Raw genomic sequence first — 20,374 nt, forward strand, 5'->3', positions numbered from 1 at the left:
GTAGAAAGCTAGAAAACCTGCCCTTTTCAAGATCCATTCTAATTTTTCTGTGTGAGGAAAATACTGAACACTGAACAAATCTAGGGTAGAAGTCCTTTGTTTGAAGTGTTAAATTTTCATTTGGAGGGACCTGCAGTATGTGTTTCTTGGCCAGAAACCTGCTCTTTCGAGGCCCCTTGTGTGAGTTTTAGGGAAGAGTTTTATATTTTTAAAATATTTATAGCATTCCCATAATCCACAGTTATTACTGGGTATCATTTGTGATGCTCTATGTGTTTCCTCAGAGACAAGGAAAGTGCATTGCTGAATGGTAGTATTTCTTTTTCACTAGCTCCACAATTGGAAGGAACAAAATGTTAAAGAAATACCAACAAGGGTTGTTTGCCATAAATACAGCAAGTCTGTTCCTATAGTTGGCCTCTGAATGTTAACCAAGGCATAAAATCTCACCCATCATAAAGCCTAGTGACTGGTGCTGGGGGGAACTTGGAATGCCACTTTCAATTTCTGAAGTCACAGTTGATAATTAAAAACATCAGAAAGGGAGTTTTGAAAAGCAATGGCCTTTATTAATCTAACATGTGACAATAAATATAGCTAGCAAGAAATAACTACCCCCAGAGCTGGATGTGCTCAAGAATGGTCTCGGGGGGGGGGTAGGTTTTGTCTGTGCCTGACATCCATTCAGGGCAAAATTCTTAAAAAATCATCAGAACATATGAATGCCTTAAGGATGATGGGATTATTTTTCCATTTAAGCTAATTGCATTTGCTCTGATGTGATGCAATGTCCAGTGGTCTCAGGCAGAGCTGTTCCCACCACTTACTACTGGGGCCTTCCAATATAGAAGCCATGGGTGGAAAAATAACTCTATTCCTGAGCTGCAGTCCTAGTTGTAAGAATACATGCTGGGGGTTCTTTCTGCATGTTATGCAAGGAGCTCCAAAAAGAGCAGGTCTCTCAATGCAGAGATGGGCTTGTAGAGCAGTAAGCCTGAAGCTGATTGTTTTCAACCGCAACACCAGGTTTAAATCTTGTCAGAAGAAGAGACTCACTGAAGTTGCCAATAAAATACATAAAAAGAACTGAAGAAACATATATAAACGTTCAGTGACAGACAAATAATATCAGACAGATGCTAAGGGAGAAAACATCCAAGACCATGATGAGATAGGAATCTCTTTCCATGTAATACAAAGTGTCAGATGCACCAATGAACTGTTGCAATGGCTTATCACATGCACATCTGTAGGTATCCAAACATGCAGACAACTCTCTCACACACTCATCCTTACAGAATCAAAAATGCTGCTATCAAGAAACAGAGCAATAAACAAATAATGTACAGGGGCAGGTTCAAGCTTGTTAGACATACGCAGGACAGATCAAGCCATAGGAAATTTCAGATAGAAAGGTTATATTCTGAGACAGACTGGACACATGCAAAGAACTAGACATGCTGCCGGTGTATACCTAGAATAGAGACTAGCACATGCATACACAGATAAAAGAGACTAAAACAGCTGAAGAAGAAGAAAAAAGGTTAAAAATAAGTGTGTGTATGGGTGTGTGTAATAGAGAGAAAGTGTAAGCATATGTGTGAGATCAGTTGTCAGAAGTTATAACAAATCCAAAGTTTATTTTTGCAACCACACTATACTGAATCAGCTGCAAAGCTGTCTGGGAGTTCATGAATGCTGCATAGTCACAAGAAAAGCAAAGAGACACAAAAAAGACTAAAAAGGAAGAAGGTCTTCTATTACAGGATCTGCATGGTGCCTCCTGACAGAACAGAAATAGGGTGAAAGAAATGGGTAAGACAAACACACATACACACACACACAAACATTAGTAAGGGAGAAACAGCACACCCACAGGACAAGGCACTAGACTGGAGTTGGCAAAGCTGAGAATGGAGGAAAGATCAGGCGGCAGCAGTAGAAAGACTAGAAAGAAAAAGAGAAGGTGCCAGAAGAAGATATTATAGAGGGAGGGGGAGAGACACAGGGCATGAGAAACTCATAGGCTCACTGCAAACAAGATCAGTGGAGAGAGGCCTAAGTCAGATGTGGCTGGAGTGCAACCAGAACCCTCCCGGCAGGCACCCCCAGGACTGCATCACAAGGCTTGTTGCAACCACTGGGCAAAGTCAGCATTCCAAGGGCCAAGCAGACAGAGAAGAGGAAGGGATGCAAGGCACAAAAGTGAAGGGAGATGCGGGAAAAGGAGCACAGAGGAGTGAAAGCAGCATGGCGTGTGTAGGGTAGAAAAGAGCAAACTGAACACAGTTGGAAAGGGAACAAGTAGAGACATGTTTCTATGAAACAGGCGGGAAAGAGAACAGAGGGCTTGAAACTAGCATCCCATTCCAATGTTATCCTTGCTGGTAATATTTGTCCAGTCCACAAACCCCACGAAGGCTCCATTGCAGAAGGCTGCAATTTTCTGAGCCAATTACATCAGTCTCTTCTACACATCAGTATCTAGAGGGAAGGGGAACGAATGATGTGATTAGCATGGCCTAATTTTGATCATTGCTGAGGGTATTCTCAGGAAGATGTAGGCCGAGTAACATTTGGCCAGCAGGTTTACTGCATATATTAGTTATCAAAAGTTCTCACAGGAAACCAAGGTCAAAGAAAATGATTTTTGATTCAGATAAGTCAGGAGTCTTCAAACTTGGCAACTTTTAAGACTTGTGGACCAACTCCCAGAATTCCAGCTGAGGAATTCTGGGAGTTGAAGTCCACAAGTTTTAAAGTTGCCAAGTTGAAGACCCCTGAGATAAATGATTGTACAAAATTTGCTTCCCGTTGTATGGGATTTACTTCAAATATCTGAAGCCCTTAAGACTTGTCAGGGCATGGATTCTAATCTTCTCTTAAACCAAAGTTACAAGATCTCTGCATCTTTGGTTTAACAGACACATACCTTGCTTGTTCTGACCTATTCCAAAACTTCCAAAAGGAAATGCTTGCTTTGCTAACATCTACATTTAATCTGACAATGTGAATATTTTCCATATGAAACTAAAAACACCAGCTGTACTTTTTTTAAAATATAGATCATGCAAGATCCTACCAAGGCATATCTAGGGCACTTTTATGAAAAATCTACTGTACCTGCCTGATATTAGGTATTCCTGTTCCTGCTAAAGATGAATTCACATGAAATACAAAGTGTAAACACTGGAATACAGTGAGGCAGCTATATTAGTGGAATATATCTAAACATTTGACCCATAATTATGGCAAGATAGATTTATTTACTTATGAGCCATCTGTAGCTCAGTTTTCAAATTACACAATGATACAGAAATTACTAAATGGGTTTAGATCTATGCTCGTACTTTGCATTGTGTGTTTTTTTTTAAACATTTTGCTTTATTATATAGTCTTTTACTGATTTTTTTTTACTGTTATTGAATGTTTGCTTAAATAAAGGTAACAAATAATTAAATGGGTGCATGCTGAAGCTATTGTAGGTTATTTCATAAATTAAAAAATGAGTTTTAAAAAATGAATAAATATTAAAATATGGACTTACAGAGATACCTGACTGATTACACTGTGAATAGAAGGGCCTTCTTTTTCTAAAGGAAAACTGACCTTTTTAAGTTGTTATTTGTCTAAGAGGCAAACTGTTATGAACATCAGTGTCAGCTTCCCTTCAGCTTGTAGAAAGGAAGACGTTTCATCAAAGAATAAAGATTGGGGAGGACAGTGTCTTCTCCCCACTGTCCTGATCTGATTAGGGCCCCTTGCAATGGCTTTCTTTTTTGCTTTGTTTTATAAATACAAACAACAACAACACAAATATGATTTGTGAATGAATGCAGGCTCAAGGTTCCACAATTAAGTAAATTATTAAGACTTCTAAACTTAGAATGTCTCACACAAGCCGATGTTATAAAACTGGAACTGGTCTTCATAACCACTTCTAGAAAGATATCTTTTATTGGCTATTGTTTATTAACTGCCCAACAAAGGATACTTTTACTAAGTTAAGCTTATCCAATAGAGATGCCATGAGCCAATACAGGGTATTTTCTCTCCTGGAGCACTGCAATGACTTGAGAGATTGTTCACCTACTACTACTTAAATTATACATTGAAAAAGCCATGTGAAGCATGCACCTGAACCATCAAATGGGAAGTGGGAAAAGATTTAGTGAAACAGTGCCTCAACAGGGTTAAAAATAACTGGTAGGTGAGAAATGATGCCAATAAATTAATTCACTGATTTTGTGAAATCTGCTCCTTCATATCATTTCACACTCATGTCAGAACTATTGAGGGCTTTATAAAATTTATAAAACAAAGCTAGGCAGTTCTTCTTCTAGAACTCCCGCTTATTTAGCTCTTTCAATGAGTTAAACAACTATACCTTAGTAAATCTCTTTAGCCTACTGAATGGAAGGTAGGGAAGAGGAAAAACAAGGAATCATAGCTTATCATGGAGTATTGTAGCAATATGTTTACTACTAGGTAGTTTATTTTAAGTCATCCAAGAGCCAAATACAAGGGCATTCTAACTATGGCAATGTTGTATAAATAATCTCAATTTGGGGCTAGAATTTATCTGATGGGCTTCATTACAATGATAATTCATTATGAAGATGGCTTAGGTTCCTCTGTAGTTTACTTCAGCAAGATTATCTTTTTTAAAAAACAACATTTTGTTTGCCACACTGTAAACAGTATACTTTAATTGGGCAGGTTACTGAGAATAATTCTCCACCAAGAATTCTCAGCATTATGGCTGAGGAAAACTTCGTATCCCCTTAAAAATCTAGGTTCATTTTCAAGAAATTTCATTCTGATGATAAGAGGTCATGGCTGTTGAGAGGCAATACATATCAGCTTATCTTTTTATTCTTCAAACCTATAGTTCTTTTTAGACATTTATAGCATTTGAATATTATGCCTTCTCCATCTTTATAACAAACCTGCTGACCTTGAACTAATTTTATGAAGTAAAATTAACTCACGTCCTTTTTAGTTAAATCTTTGTAAGTCATAGACAAAAAATACTGTCCCAGTTATTCTTATAAATATATCTGGAAACAATTCCTAGAACATTCAATAGAAATTTAGTCCTCAGACAAGGACACACAGAATTCCACTTTACTTCCAAATTAATATTTAATCATCATATGTAACGGATTTGTCTCAAGCCTAGTCTTAAACCTGGGAAATGATATTTTCTTTTCTTCTTCAGTTTATGTGTCTATGCGCGTGCGCATGCGCTAATGAGAGATAGAGAGAGAAATGCTGGTAGCGGGATGTATACTCTGTGTTCACATGTTTTCAGGGATACAAGTAAAAGGACTACATGAAATTGGAGAAACGTACTAGGATTTATAGGAGTTAAGTACATAGTATAAATTTGGGAAAATATTAGCCATGAGATTCCAGTGATTTTCCTAGAGAAACTCAGCAACCAGCAGGGGAACAAGAATGCCAGCAGGATGGTTTTAGAGTGGCTTAGATATTCATCAGCTGATAATTTCCATTTCCAGAACCAGCCTTCCATTTTTTCGTTGGGCTAGGATGGAAGGCTTTCTTTCCTCTTGCTGGTTCTTGCGGCTGAAAGCCTCTGTCTCCTACTCATACCTCTTGTCCCCCTGAGAATTCTGGTTCTGCTGGTTCCCAGTAGTTTGTAGATCAGGTATATTGGCAAAGTCGTCCTGTTCTGAGAGCCCCAAAACAAGTGATAGCACCACCATACGGCCTTCCCTGTCCAGAGGTGATCCATCCAGGGGAGTGAAGAGGCCCCAGAGTCAGTGAGCAGGATGCAGATAAAAGAGGCAGACAGGAAAGAGAAAAAAGAACAAAGCATAAGACAAGAAACTAGAAAGAACACAAATACTGTAAAATTACAATGAACTGGAGAGTATAATATGTAACTACTGTTCCCACAATACACATTAAATTCTCAATCTTCTTTGACAAGATTCAGAGCAAGAATTAACAGAGGTTAGAAGAAACAAAAGAATTTATTAAAAGAGAGTTACATAAGACAGAGCCACAGAAAGCAAATTTTCAAGAGAAAAGCATCTTGCTACATTGACCATTCTTTGGCACAGATAAGAAACTTGATGTATTTCTAGAATCATTGGTTCATTTATTATTTTTACTTAATAGATTTATATTCTGAGCTCAAGGGATATTTACGGTATTCTCTTCCCCATGGGTTTTTTTCTAATAATCTGGTAAAATAATTTGGACTGAGAGAATAACTAGTCCAAGCCATCCAGTGAGATACCACAGAGGAAAATGGATTTGGATAGTGCTGATTGCTGATGGCAGTTTGAAACAATTGTGTTGCACAAATAACTCCACCTGTTGCAGTATATTTTACAAAACTGTAGCTTGCCGCTGCACAGTTATTAAGAACCACTAGATATTTTGGCATTATCCACAATGATTATTGTACGCTATCCAGAGTCACTTCTCGTGAGATGGGCAGCTATAAAAATTTGACAAGTAAATAAATAATAACTGGAGATTATTGTCATTGGAATGTAGTTATTGGAACTACTCTGGGGTCAATAGCAATGATGGATCCTGCAAGTGACTGATATAGTCCAAGAATAGCTATAGACAGCAATGCAAAACTATGGAAACCATTACCGATTTATTTAGTCATTCAGGCATTCATATTGGGCGTGTGCTTCTTTCAGATTGCTATTGAATGATGTTCAGTTCTGTAAACAGCAAGGACTCTCAACCAGGACATTTATTTAATCCCAATCTAAAAGTGGTTTCAGTATAGTTTTAAAATCATAATCTGCATAGTTTTAATGTTTTAACATTTTAATTACTTTTTTACTTGTTTTATAACTTGTAATTCACCCACAGTCACTTTATAGGGGAGATGGGTGGAATAAAAAATAATAAATAAATAAATAAATAAATAAATAATACATGTGGATTGGCACCGAAGAAGAGGTGCCTTGGTGGGAATTTATCCAGTCCATTGGCAATTACTGCTGCAGTTAAACCTGTTTATTGTTTGGGGCTAGAATTTTATATTTTTCCATCTTTTGTAGTAGAGAATACTACTCAGATTCTTGCATATATTTAATCTTATCATGGTCAAATCTAAAATCACAGTAAAGGATGTTATGGACATCTGAAATTCCAACCGGAGAACACAGGTATTCCACTTTGATATATAGGCCTTATAAATTTGTGCCCAATGTGATTTTAAAGCTGATTTCTAAGTTTTAGAGAATTCCAGGCATTTTTGCTCTGAACAAGAATGTTTTGGCCTTTGTTGGCCAGCAGCTATTATTACCTCAGGGTGCAAAAGACAGTGGTGCATCAAAAAACAGTGCTGTGACTACAGTTCCAGTGTTGTTCATATGTCACTGAAGTATGAGGTGTCTGCACGCTGTCATCCAGGCTACCCTGTTTGTCACTCCTTGTGAGACCTTCCACATAGCTGAATTCAGAATGGGTCAGAACATTCTTGTAACTAAAATGGACTGAGTAGGAATTCTGTGATAAAATCTGAAGCTGTCTGAGCTGCAATGTACCAGAGGCCACACTTGTCATTTGTGAAAGGACATGGAACTAGAAAAGGGAGCAATTATGACAGGCTAAATGTCATGGGGTATTCAAATACATCACAACTGGCCATCGTCCTCTGTTCTTTCCTCTTTATCTGAGTTTCAAAGATGTTTAATAAACAGATAATTATATGGTTTTGGATATGAATCAACAAAGAAGCAGGGATTTGTAATCAGCAGGATCTTGCTCTGTTTTGTCTCAAATGTGGGCCAGCTTAAAATAAAACCCCGAGCAAAGTCTAAGCCCATGAGTGTCATATTGGTCTGTTTGTTCTGTAAATAATAAAGGACTTCCATAGAAACTTCAATATTGAGAGAACTAATCTATGGCAATAAAATTAGAAGTAATGCTAAAGTATAGCAACTAAGATGATCAAAGGCCTGCAAACTAAAACATATGAAGAATGGCTGCTAGTTTGGCTAGTCTAAAGAAAAGAAGAAATAGGAGAGACATGATATTCCAGTATTTGAGGGGCTGTCACAAAGAAAAGGGGGTCAAATTATTCTCCAAAGCACCAGAAGGCAGGACAAGAAACAATGGTTGGAAACTGATCAAAGAGAGAAGCAACCTGGAATTAAGGAGAAACTTTCTAACAGTGAAGACAATGAACCAGTGGAACTGCTTGCCTTCAGAAATCGTGGGTGCTCCATCACTGGAGATTTTAAAGAACAGACTAGACAGTCACTTGTCTGAAATGGTATAGGTTCTCTTGCTTGAGCAAGGGGCTGGACTAGAAGACCTCCATGGTTCCTTCTAGCTGTATTCTATTCTACTTGGCTATTTTTTAATATTTTATTTATCATTTCTTTTACATTTCCTCCTTATTCTGGATCAGCACACAGGCCTATCTGGGAAATTTAGTTTTGATTAATAAGGCTCCTGTTATGTGCTTTATTTAACAGAAAGTTTCATGGACAATGAGCACAGTTAAGAGTGAACCAATATTTTGCAACATCAATAATATTTTGCACAGGCTTATGAACCAGACCACAATATCATCAGGAAAATGCTGCCAAAATTAGTCACAAATTCTCTCCAGCCCAATTTCATATAGCTGTACTGCTGAGAATGGTTATTTAGGAATTGCATTAAAAATCTGCAGTGGAATCCCATGTCATAAGAAGAGTGCTTCTGCTTATGACTCCAGCCTACCTCAAGAAGAGGGAAAAATTGAGGTTTAGGTCCCTGTTTTGGATGTGTCCCAAACCCTGAGCTTGCTGTAGTAGGAAAAATGTTTTTGTGGGTTTGATCCAAGAATAACTTTCTAATATGTAGTAACACTGAACATTGCCATCATAAAGCTTGAATCCTCATTCTAGGTAGGCTAGGGAGTATAATTTTTACTTTCCCAAATTTGGCAAGCATCATCTCTTCAGAATGTAAAACCACTTTTGCTAATGTCACTGTACATTTCCCAGAAATGTTTGGGGGAAATTCATGTTTGGGGGGAAAAAAGAGAAAATCTTCAAATAGTACCAATCTATTTAAAATTTCAGTAAAAACTTTAAAAAGTTTCTCTTCTGTCATTTGGTAGGAAGACATACGAAGCCTAGAAATTCTGAAGGGAGCTTTGTTTGGATCAGAGATGAAGCAGGCAATTCCCAAAATAGCTAGAGGTAAAGCAACCTATTTTCTGAAATGCTAAAGCAAAATTGGGGGCACATTTTTTTTTTGATTCTTAGACTGATGTACCATATGTTTGATGAGATATAAATTCAGGAGAATTCAATCCGGCAGCCATTTTAAAAATTAATGAAATAAGAAGAAGAGTCTGCAGCTGGATTACTGAGATAGTTCATAATATCTAGAAGAACATCTCTGCCAATGTTAGTTGTCTATCAGAAAAGAAAAAATTTCTAGACGTATTTTATGCTGTCCTAACTCCTCTCTCAACCTTCCTCACATTTTTGAGACTTTCCCAGGCTGTTCTATAAAATGCTTCTGTATCTTACATTCGCATAGAAAAAAGCAAGGAGAGTGTAGTTCAGAAGATAGGAAGATAACTCTACACTTGCCCTTCAGAGTAATTATAATGAGCTATCCACACATAAAAATGTAATGGACAGCTTGCTCTATCTTCTATGTACTTTAGAATCCAAAGTGATACAAAGGCTAAAGTGCTTGTTCTCACTTTCAAAATCAGCCAAAGACAATAACTGATTCCCAGACTCTTAGTTTCTCTGTGGCTCACTGTTCCACAACTGCAGTTAAAAATATGTCATCTCACAAGTCCAGCCACATTGTTTTAATTAACAATTATTTTAATTCATAAATGTATATGGCTCTGCATATCTTCTGCATACCCTGAGTTTGCAGAAGCCAGGACCTTAATTTGGGGAGCTTGTCTTGCTTCCAAACAGAACTGTTAGGTTAACAGAAGATACTGTAACAAATAATGATAGGAATGCTCTTTGAAGTGAAAAGTTATAGAAAAGCTTGATGATTTTAAAGAAGATGAGTGCCACTGGTTTAGCCATTTTAGCTCCTGAATCCCTCAAAATGGGAAGTATTTAAGATTGTCTGAAAATGTGTGTGAGGGTTCAAAAAGGAGCATTAAGTCTCTGCTTTATTATGTCTTTTAACAGACGGGGTAATCAGAAATGTATACAGTATTCCAAATGTGGGCATACAATAAGAGTTGTAAAAAAGGATTGCAATATTGGCACTTTTATTTTCAAGCCCTTCCCTAATGATTTCTAGCATGGAATTTATATTTTTCATAGACACTCTGCAATTTCATTGGACTTTCCACTATTAATGTCCCCAACTTCTTTTTCTTGATGACAAACTACTCACTCTATCAGTATACAGTATAGGTGAATCTATGCCTCAATGTAGTTAAACTGAATTGCATTTGCCATTTGGCTAACCACACACCTAGTTGTCAGAGAACCTTCTGAAGCTCTTTGCAATCAGTTTGGTTTTTATCACTCTGAATAAATTTCAGAGGACAGTTGGATTGGGTTGGACCAAAACCTACCCAATCTAGCATTCTGTTCCCATATTGGCCAAAAAACAAAGAACAAAATTGCACACAGATGGTAGCTATCACATGGAAACAGTTTTGGCAGCATGAACTAACCATAATGTGTACTCTGGATCTTAGTTATGTCTTGATTTATTTCATTCCTAACATCAACTTCCCTTAGGAACCCAGGGACTAACTTGGCCTAAACACATCTCTTCCTTACGGTTATGATCTAACCTTTAGCTTCATTTCATTGATTCCAATTGCAGCCATTTTCATAATAATGATACAAAAATATTTATAGAGAATAGATCAGCATTTCCTAAGCAGACCTTCTTAGATATCTTAGACCTCAATGTTCATAATTTTCAGCAACGATGTTAATTAGGACCCATCACACTGGGAAGACATTAGATTAATGGGATAGAAATTGAGACATATAGAAACACACTCTTTCACAACCACAAAATTTGCTCTGTAGAATTGATGGGTTGGAAAATTGGCAGAAAGGGGAAGTTTAGTTATGCAGACATTGCCTCAAAGATAATCCTCTCTGAAAACAATAGTTTTATGAATTGTTGTTTTATTGTACAAACACTATTGGCATGACATGCTCTGATCTATTCTTAGCATTCTGTTTATACACTTCAGCAAGAGAATGGAAAAGATACCAGTTTTTTACCCAAGATCTGTCAGAATAGAGGTTTCTTTTGCATTCATGAATTAACTTTTAATTGTGTCTGATGGATTCATGACCAAGGGCATCTAAATTTCTGCATTGGTTGAGCAACAGGTGGAGAGAGTGTAGGGATTAATCATATTCAGCACATCTCAAATTTTCAGATGACATCTGCTATATACAATGTATAAACTATGATTCTGCTTTTATAGATCTCTGTAATAATAATGTTAGGTTTGAGTTATTCGTTCTATGAAGTAATCTCATTCCGCAATCACTAAAATTAAGGGTTTGCTACTTGCAACTTACCAGTCAGGCTGGAAATCATTTTATCTTGCATCTGTTAACACCTGGAACAAGTCTTAATTCCTTGGCAAGGTTTATTCTACTGTTACTACTAACTCAAAAGCCAGAAGATGTTTCTGTTATGTCCTGAGCCTTGCAAGCAGGCTCGGGGCATTGCAGGCGGTTCCGGGCAGGTGCAAGCTGCCCGGGACCAGACAGGCTGTCGCCAGTACTTGTGCGCATGCGCAAGTGCTGGCGCGCAATAAGTAACACATTTACCCGGGAAAGTCCTATAAAAGGAAGCCGCGAGTTTTGGGCATTCCAATGTAAGCTGAACCGAAGAATAAAAGGTTTCCTGAGAACTACAACTGCTTCTCGTGTCTTCCATTTCGTGACGAACTCAACACTGGCGACGAAGGTGGGATGCCTTACATCGAAGAAGAGATGGTGTAAGCTTACCCGAGTGACTCCGAAGCGGCAGGAACGGCGTTGACTCGGCAGCTACCCGCCAATCCAGCATGCATTCGGGGGTAGGCTGGCTGATAGACCCTTCCTGATACGAAATGGCAAAGATTGGAAGGCTTTCGGAGTTCGACGTCTCACATCCAGAGAGGTGGGAGTCCTACGCAGCCAGGGTGGAAAACTACCTCAAAGTGAACCAGGTGAGGGAAGAGAGCTTGAAGGCTGCCACCCTGCTGTGCGTTTGCAGTCAAGATGCATTCGAAATCGCTGAGAACCTCGCAGCACCTGTCCCTTTAGAGTCTGTCAGCTACGCAGATCTAAAGAAGTTACTAAAGGAGCACTTCCAGCCTAAGATGTCTGTCATCACGTGGCGCCACACCTTCGAGCCGAGGGATCAATGACCCGGAGAATCGGCCAAGGAGTACATCGCCGCATTGAGGAAAGCCGCCAAACATTGCGAGTTCAAGGACCTCGAAGAACCAATGAGGGAGCCACAAACAGCCCATCCCAAAATTCCGCAATTGCTCCCAACAGGAAGTCATGGAGCCCAACTAGAACCCAGGCACCAATGCCTACTCCAGCCAGGGAGTCACCCCGGGGGCATGATCACTTCTCACCCGCATCACTCAGTACTCCAGTCAGAGAGAATACCCGGGAGCATCCCAACAATCCATCCCCTGCAAGAGAGCTTGCACACACTCCTCCTAGTTGGCCTGACTTCAACCCTGTCCCTAGAAGGGGGCAAACACACAGGGAGGTGGTCGAGGAACCAAATCCCGACTACAACACCTCTGACTACACTCAGGGGACAACTGAGTTTTGGGACAGTACTGAAAGCCACACAAGCCCGGACACAGAATGGGATTCAGGAAGTGGACAGCCTCCTGACAGGTCTTGGACGGACCTAGGAGGTCCTACAGAAACGCCCAACAGTGACTGTCACTTAGAAGGGCCAGAGAGCCTACAGCTAGGCAGGTCAACCAGGTCACAAAGTGAAAGAAGCCCTGGCCTGACGAGCCCGGTGGGCAAGCAAGCAGGCCAGGCATTGGAGCACAGTCCTTGGGAGTCACCAAGGCATAACAAGGGGAACAGGCACACGTCACCCCTCAGTCAGGGGGTACCTGTCAGACACCCAGAGCTTAGGAGGTCACAGAGAGCAAGGAAATCTCCTAAGTACTTAGAGGATTACATAACACTATTGGCTAAACAGAGCCAGTAGAAAGGTAGAAACACTAAGGCAATGGAAACGGGGGAAACTCCAAACATTGGGGGAGCAGAGCACTGTACTAAGAATGGGTTGTTTGTTATTATGGCATTGGTCGTAGTTTTAGCCTGGGAGAAAGGGGTGTTATGTCCTGAGCCTTGCAAGCAGGCTCGGGGCATTGCAGGCGGTTCCGGGCAGGTGCAAGCTGCCCGGGACCAGACAGGCTGTCGCCAGTACTTGTGCGCATGCGCAAGTGCTGGCGCGCGAAAAGTAACACATTTACCCGGGAAAGTCCTATAAAAGGAGGCTGCGAGTTTTGGGCATTGCCGCCATATTCCAATGTAAGCTGAACCGAAGAATAAAAGGTTTCCTGAGAACTACAACTGCTTCTCGTGTCTTCCATTTCGCGACGGACTCAACAGTTTCTGTTCCAGATGGAAATAGTATTGTTAATGTTTGAAAATGCCTCATTATATACATCTAATACTATGGCTGATTTGAACTAATTGTATACAGATATTATGGATAGTAATGCAGAGTTAACCATCATGGTTATGATCGCTATATATAGCCACAAGCAAAATGACTAGGAATCTAGACCATCTTTAAGATGCGCAGTGGTGGATCTTCTAGGTATGTTCAGTTTTCATCATTGAACGGTGCAGTAATTGGAAAAATGGATTTTTTTTGAGGTGGAACCTTATTATGTGATGCAATCCTTAATAAACTTTCATAGTAAGCTTTAGATCATATGTTAATTTTTTAAAAATACACTGGATATTGAGTCAGCATTTACTGATTATTGATTAAGACTTTTCTACTGAAAGGCTTTATTCCATGGATTTGTTTTTGTTTATCCTGCCTTGTGTTTTAAATCTCTAAGCTGTCTTAACTGCTGTTTTTTTATTATTCTAAGAATCTTATTACTCAACAAGTAGTCCTCAATGGTACTACATCCATATGGAGAGAGGTAAGCAGTTGGGTACCACAAGGTTCCATCTTAGGCCCAGTACTCTTCAATGTCTTCATCAATGTCTTAGATGAGGGAACTGAAGGGGAACTCATCAAATTTGCAGATGACACTAAACTGGCAGGAGTAGCCAACACCCCAGAAGACAAACTTAGGATCCAAAAAGATCTTGACAAACTTGAACAATGGGCCCTATCCAACAAAATGAGTTTCAATGTGGAGAAAAGCAAAGTTTTAATTTAGGCAGGAAAAATCAAAAGTACAAGTATAGACTGAGTGATACCTGGCTTAAAAACAGTAACTGTGAGAGGGACCTTGGAGTCCTAGTGGACGATCACTTGACTATGAGCCAGCAGTGTGCAGCAGCAGCCAAAAAAGCTAATACAATCCTGGGTTGTATAAACAGAAGCATAGAATCAAGATCACACAAACTATTAGTACTGCTTTATAAAACCCTAATAAAACCACACCTGGAATACTGCAGCCAATTTTGGTCACCATATCACAAAAAAGTTGTTGAGAGTTTGGAAAAAATTCAGAGAAGAGCAACTAAGATGATCAAAGGCCTGGAGACTAAAACATATGAAGAACAGCTGCAGGATTTGGGTTTGGCTAGTCTAAAGCAAAGAAGAAAATAGGAAGATATGATAGCAGTATTCCAGTATTTGAGGGGCTGCCACCAAGAAGAGGGGGTCACATTATTCACCAAACCACCAAAGGGCAGGACATGAAACAATGATTGCAAACTGATCAGTTTAAAATTTAAATTTTTTAAATTTTAAAAATGTTGCTGCAGCATATAGATTTGGGGTGGGGCATTAGTATACACAGAGGTGGGTTTTATGGGTTTTTATGTTGTAGATTTTTAATGTTATAAGCTGGCCAGAATCGCTAGAAATCAATCAAAGAGAGAAGCAACCTGGAATTAAGGAGAAACTTCCTGACAGTGAGGACAATTAACCAGTGGAACAGCTTGCCTTTAGGAATTGTGGGTGCTCCATCACTGGAGATTTTTAAGGCGAGGCTAGACAGTCACTTGTCTGAGATGGTATAGGTCCTCCTGCTTGAGCAGGGGGCTGGACTAGAAGACCTCCAAGGTCCCTTCTAGCTCTATTCTAGTCTAAAGATGTTAGCTGCTAACTATTGTTAGCTGCATAACAGGCTATCAAAATGAAAGGAAAACTGATTTTTAAGCATTTATTGCTTGATCCTGCATCCACTTGCGAAAGCTGAAAATGTTTGCAGCAGAGAGATAGCAAATTCACTATTCATTGTATATAAATATAAACCATATCATGTAAATCATGTAAAGTTCACATTTAGTTCTCAGTGCCTGGTTTTCTCAGTTACTAATTACTACATTTACTACCATATGGGACTTCCAAAGATGTGATCTCAGTTGGAATAGGCCAGGGGTCTTCAAACTTGGTCCTTTTATGACTTGTGGACTTCAACTCCCAGAATTCCTCAGCCAGGTACACTGCTGAGGAATTCTGGGAGTTGAAGTCCACAAGTCATAAAAGGGCCAAGTTTGAAGACTCCTGGAATAGGCTATATGTGGCTTCCCAAAGGCTGTTAGTGTCCACTTATCTTCTCATATTTGGCTGGGTTGATTAGTAAAGATGGGTCTTGGAAGTAACAGTATCTGAGGTATGAACATATCTTGTAAATACAGAAGGGAAAGAATGCAAATGGAAATCGCACCAGGATCTGTATTCCACTAAAGAAACATTGCTTCAGCAAACTACTCACTATGTCCATATTTCTGGGCTTTAGAATAAAGCCTGCGTAGTATTCACTGACAAGAGCTGTGAAGAGCAAGGAAATATCTGCTATCAATAACTTAAACCCTGTTCTTTGCCAGCCACCATGCAGTGATTTCCACCTATCAGGTGACAACCACATTCATATGACAATGTCGTTCTTCAGTTGCACGTCTTTCAAGTGAGGTGTGGCACATTCAGAATGGCAGTTCTTTTGCTGATCTCATTCTATTAGTACATCATCTTTTCCAATTCAAAGTAAGCCATTTGGCAAGATTTATTGTAAAATGCAGAATTTAGAAAATGAACTTCGCTGAACTTAGGGGAAAACAAGTAACAATGAAGAGGGAAGACTATTCTGACATTTTTATGACTCTTACTAATCTTTCCCCAGATGTCCTGCATCTACATAAAAAATTAGCTCAGAGATTTACCATGGCAAGGAAGGAGAATCTCCAAAGAGATTCAGTTTGCTCATCTAGCTGAAACTATTTATTAAGACCACCATATATTACAATGTACAATATGTACATTCAGGTCAAGACTAGCCAACAGCTAAATGACCTAATGCTCTCCTAGGCTTCATTATGTTTGATCGGTACTGAACAAAGGGAGGTCATGACTGTATCTGCCTGCTTCTATATCTGATAACAAGATTAAGTGTTTGTCATTAGTGTTAGCTGAGATCCATTCTTTTACCGGTGCTTAAGTATCAGTTTTCCAGATAACTTCCATTAAATTATTATAAAGATTATTCTGTTCCTGGGAACTTGCAATTTCCTTGCTAAATTTGGCGAAAGCAATTGTTATTATAACTAATCAGCTTTATAAAGAGAAAAATGAAACATTGGCTGAAGTTTAAGACCATTTTTTAAAGAGGAAAAAACCCCACCGAAGCAGAGTGGGTGGGTCTATGGTACTACCCATTTGTGACATTTGTGGGATCTTTGTGAAAGAATGGATTAATTAGCTTTTCTGTTGTCCATTTATACTGAAAAGTTGTTTGTTGTTTATACCACAGATTTTGTAACTGGTGTACTATTTTTAGGGTTGGATGCAGGGGCACTTTGGATTTAAAACTTTGATTGTTGGTCTATTCTGTACAGGGTTCACCAGAGAGCAGCACTTGAGTCTGGTTAGTTCTTGGTCGGAAGATTTTTAAAGAATCCCAGAGTCGTTGGCTAGATTAGATGGCTGAAAAACATCCCTGACAGTAACAGTGGCAAAGAATTTTCTTATTGTTGTAAAAAAAAAAAAAAAAACCCTGCCCAAGTGTGTTGACTCAAATGAGCTTTTTATCTTCATTCTAAATTTATAACATATAGAATTCTTTTTAAAAGGTGCAGCTGTGATCTCTGTCACAATGAATATTTTGCCTGCTGACCAGACAGCAAGGCCTTATTATATTGTAGCCTCCAACCCAGATTTCTTTTTAAATATAAACCTAAAGGTATTGGCTTTTCTAGTGTTTGGGCTAGGAGAGTGAGAGTATTAAAAAGCTGTAGCTTCTTGAAAAGGAACATCAATTGGACTAAGCAGCTTGTTCTTATTTAGTGGAAGCTTTTCCCCAATCAATAAGCAAATGATGTTGTGCAGAGAGAACCACAATCCCCCAGAGCTCAAATGAAATTCATCTATAAGTCAGGAACCATGTGAATGAAGAGAAAGCTAGAGGCACTTTATACACAGGGCTTTGGCCTCATCACTTCTGTTTTGCAATTTGAGATGCTTGGGCAAGATAGGCAGATTCATAATGTCCATCTCTCAGGCTTTACCTCTCTCAAAGCAGCATAGCCTTTGTAGGGCCACACCACCATTTCTCTGGGCTCTCAAAATAGAACAGAGGGCCATTCTGCCATTATTTTATGTTCTGTAGTTGAGCCTTTTAAATAAAGCCCCAAAGACAACCATGGAAGGAAGCAAGAACGGGGAGGGAAACCATGCTTCCTTTTTTTTTTTTTTGGCACTTCCTCATTAATTGGAGGGGAAGAATTGCTTAGGCTGTTCAGCTGGAATTCTCAAAATTGCTGCCCTAAATGATTGTAGGCTTTTCTCCTATTGTTTCTAGATGTTGAGCTGATTGGTTAGCAAGTAAAAAACACTGGCTCTGTAAACTTATATCTCTATGCCTCTCTCTATATATATCTCTATCTCTTTCTCTAACTGTAAGCCAAGAGAAACAAAAATGAATAAATAAATTTGCTCCACAGTTATTAAAGGCTATAACGTTCTTTCAATAGCAGACAAACACATTTTACTTTCCTTGTCCTCTTTAAAGTCATTTTTGAACACTACTTCTTTGTCTTTTGTTTTCTTTGACTCTTCTGGAGTTAATCATAGTCTTACTATTTAAATGCTGCATTTTATGATATTCTATTTTTACTGTATCTTTATTTTTAGGGTTTTTTTGTAAACCACTCTGAGCTTTCTTTTTTTGATAAATATATAATTTTGAAAGCACCACCATCCTCACTATCACTATTGGAGTCCTTCTGTGAGGGAGCTAGGAAGTTCCAAATGTGATTGATAAATAAATAAAAATCACTGCCTACAGTTTAATTAGCCTGGACAGAAAAAAAAAATTCTCCTCAACTCCAATGATGGAAAACTATTTAAGGTTGGCATCGATAAAAACCAGCCCAAAGAAAACATATTGAGTGGCCTGCCTAAGATTGATTATGTTGTATACATGGGCATCATGCCATTGTTGTATTGATAAATCATCATAATTTGCATGTTTCAGCTGAAGACTGGAAACACAGTTATATAAATCAATTAAATATTGGACCCCATTATTGGAAATCTTTGACCCAAGTATTTCAGTGCAGCCTCATTTATGCACAACTGAGTTCAATCGCTCTCCAAAATGTCTATTCCTAATTCAAGCTGGACAGATTAATCCATCCAGCTTTTTTCTTTTGTAAACAAATGGAAAAATCTAGCTTGGGGGAAAAGCAAGAGATTGTTGTCTCCTGTTCTAACAAAAATACATCTTTTACAGAAAGCATCTATGAAGAATAGCTGCTTTCTCTGTTGCATTAATAAAGCATTTAAGAAATATTTTAAATGCAATAATTAATTAAAAAAGAGCTTGAAGGAATATCATTAAACACCATTTTGGATAAGATCCTGCCCTGAAAAATATTTGTCAAGCTATTCCCTGAAAACTTCAGAACATCAGATATTACTACCAATGTCACACTGCTCTAATGCTGATGTTAAAAGTTAAAATATTAAAATATTCTACCAATATTTTAGCAAAATATTTTCTAAAATGAAAAGCCTTTGCACATAACTTTGATTCCTGTGAGTAATTCTCTATTCTTTTTTCTTCTAAATAATATTTTTTCCTTTTTCTTATTCTTCTTCTCACTAAATACATTCAATGCCCCCCATTTTTCATAATGTAATTTACCTTTAATCCTGCTACCATTCTCATAATCATTTTGCTTATTTGCAACAAAGTTTGATAGACATTGTATTATCAAGGGTACCTCATCACTGTCTTTTTGCTCTATTTGGGAATATATGCAAAACTAAAGACAACAGCAATTATTAGTAATTAACACTATTCCTATACATTTACAAGATGGTTCTATGATGGTTCTGTTCTCCTATCACTATAGACACAATTTTACATCATTTCTTGCAACAGTGTTTACAAAGCTGATTAACAAAAGATTTTTAATCAGCTTGGAGCAGTTATGCTGTTTTAATTTTATGCACTATGAAACATAATTATGAGGTAAGGTACACTAAACAATGTATTGTTGACTAAACCGATTATCTCTATGTGTATGTGAATCTTTGATCTCAACTATTCCTGACCACCAGTGAAAGAAAGCAGAATCTATTAGTGCTAGTATTATACAGATGTGTTTGTATTTGTATTGTCAGTGATGTACAGCTGTATATAATTATGAATGTAATGTTCAGCTACAGAAATATAAAATGCAACTTACAGATTTTCCAGTTATGGAAACACACAAGACAAGTACACACAAGTCTATGTACTTTGTGGTCTTTACATACTCCACAACCTCGCTTTGCTATGTCCCATTTGGATCAACAGATAATAGAAAGAATATTGTACGGGCAAACCAAATGTAAAGGATAGATGATAGTACCCCATTCCAAAGAAAATAATGGATTTTGTCACACCTCTAGATAAGGGAAGAGCAAAGCTTCAGATTATTTCTCTGGGCTTGGAATTTAGAAACTGTCATCAACAGGGAAAGTATTGAAAACAGATTAAAAATAACACACAACTTCAAACTGCTCTGACAAATCCCTTTCAGAGACATTTGCCAGCTCTCCTGTAAGGTCAGTGCACAAAAAAGATTTTTCCTTTAGCATTTTGTTTTCTTTTCCCTCCCACTCAAGACAAAATTATTCTAGGGAGAAGAGGCAGTTCAAATCCCTCGAGAGTCCATGACATGGGTCTGTCCTTTATCAGCGAAGGTGA

The 20,374-nt window shown here is 38.4% G+C and overlaps 1 protein-coding gene across 5 annotated transcripts in view; it reads right to left on the reverse strand.

Annotated features, from left to right (window-relative positions):
* SYT7 (synaptotagmin 7) overlaps positions 1-20,374 on the reverse strand; it is a 243,219-nt gene that overhangs the window by 35,120 nt on the left and 187,725 nt on the right. For 3 of the 5 annotated variants that reach the window (XM_039344301.1, XM_039344304.1, XM_039344305.1), the window contains one exon: positions 5,617-5,739. The exons of the other annotated variants lie outside the window; for them this stretch is intronic. In XM_039344301.1, the coding sequence (XP_039200235.1) occupies positions 5,617-5,739 (123 nt within the window). The remainder of the gene's footprint in view (positions 1-5,616; positions 5,740-20,374) is intronic. 5 annotated transcript variants of the gene reach the window in all.

Source organism: Crotalus tigris, unplaced genomic scaffold (assembly GCF_016545835.1).
Source record: "Crotalus tigris isolate CLP2741 ecotype Arizona unplaced genomic scaffold, ASM1654583v1 scf7180000017899.1852299, whole genome shotgun sequence".
Classification (NCBI taxonomy): Eukaryota; Metazoa; Chordata; class Lepidosauria; order Squamata; family Viperidae; genus Crotalus; species Crotalus tigris.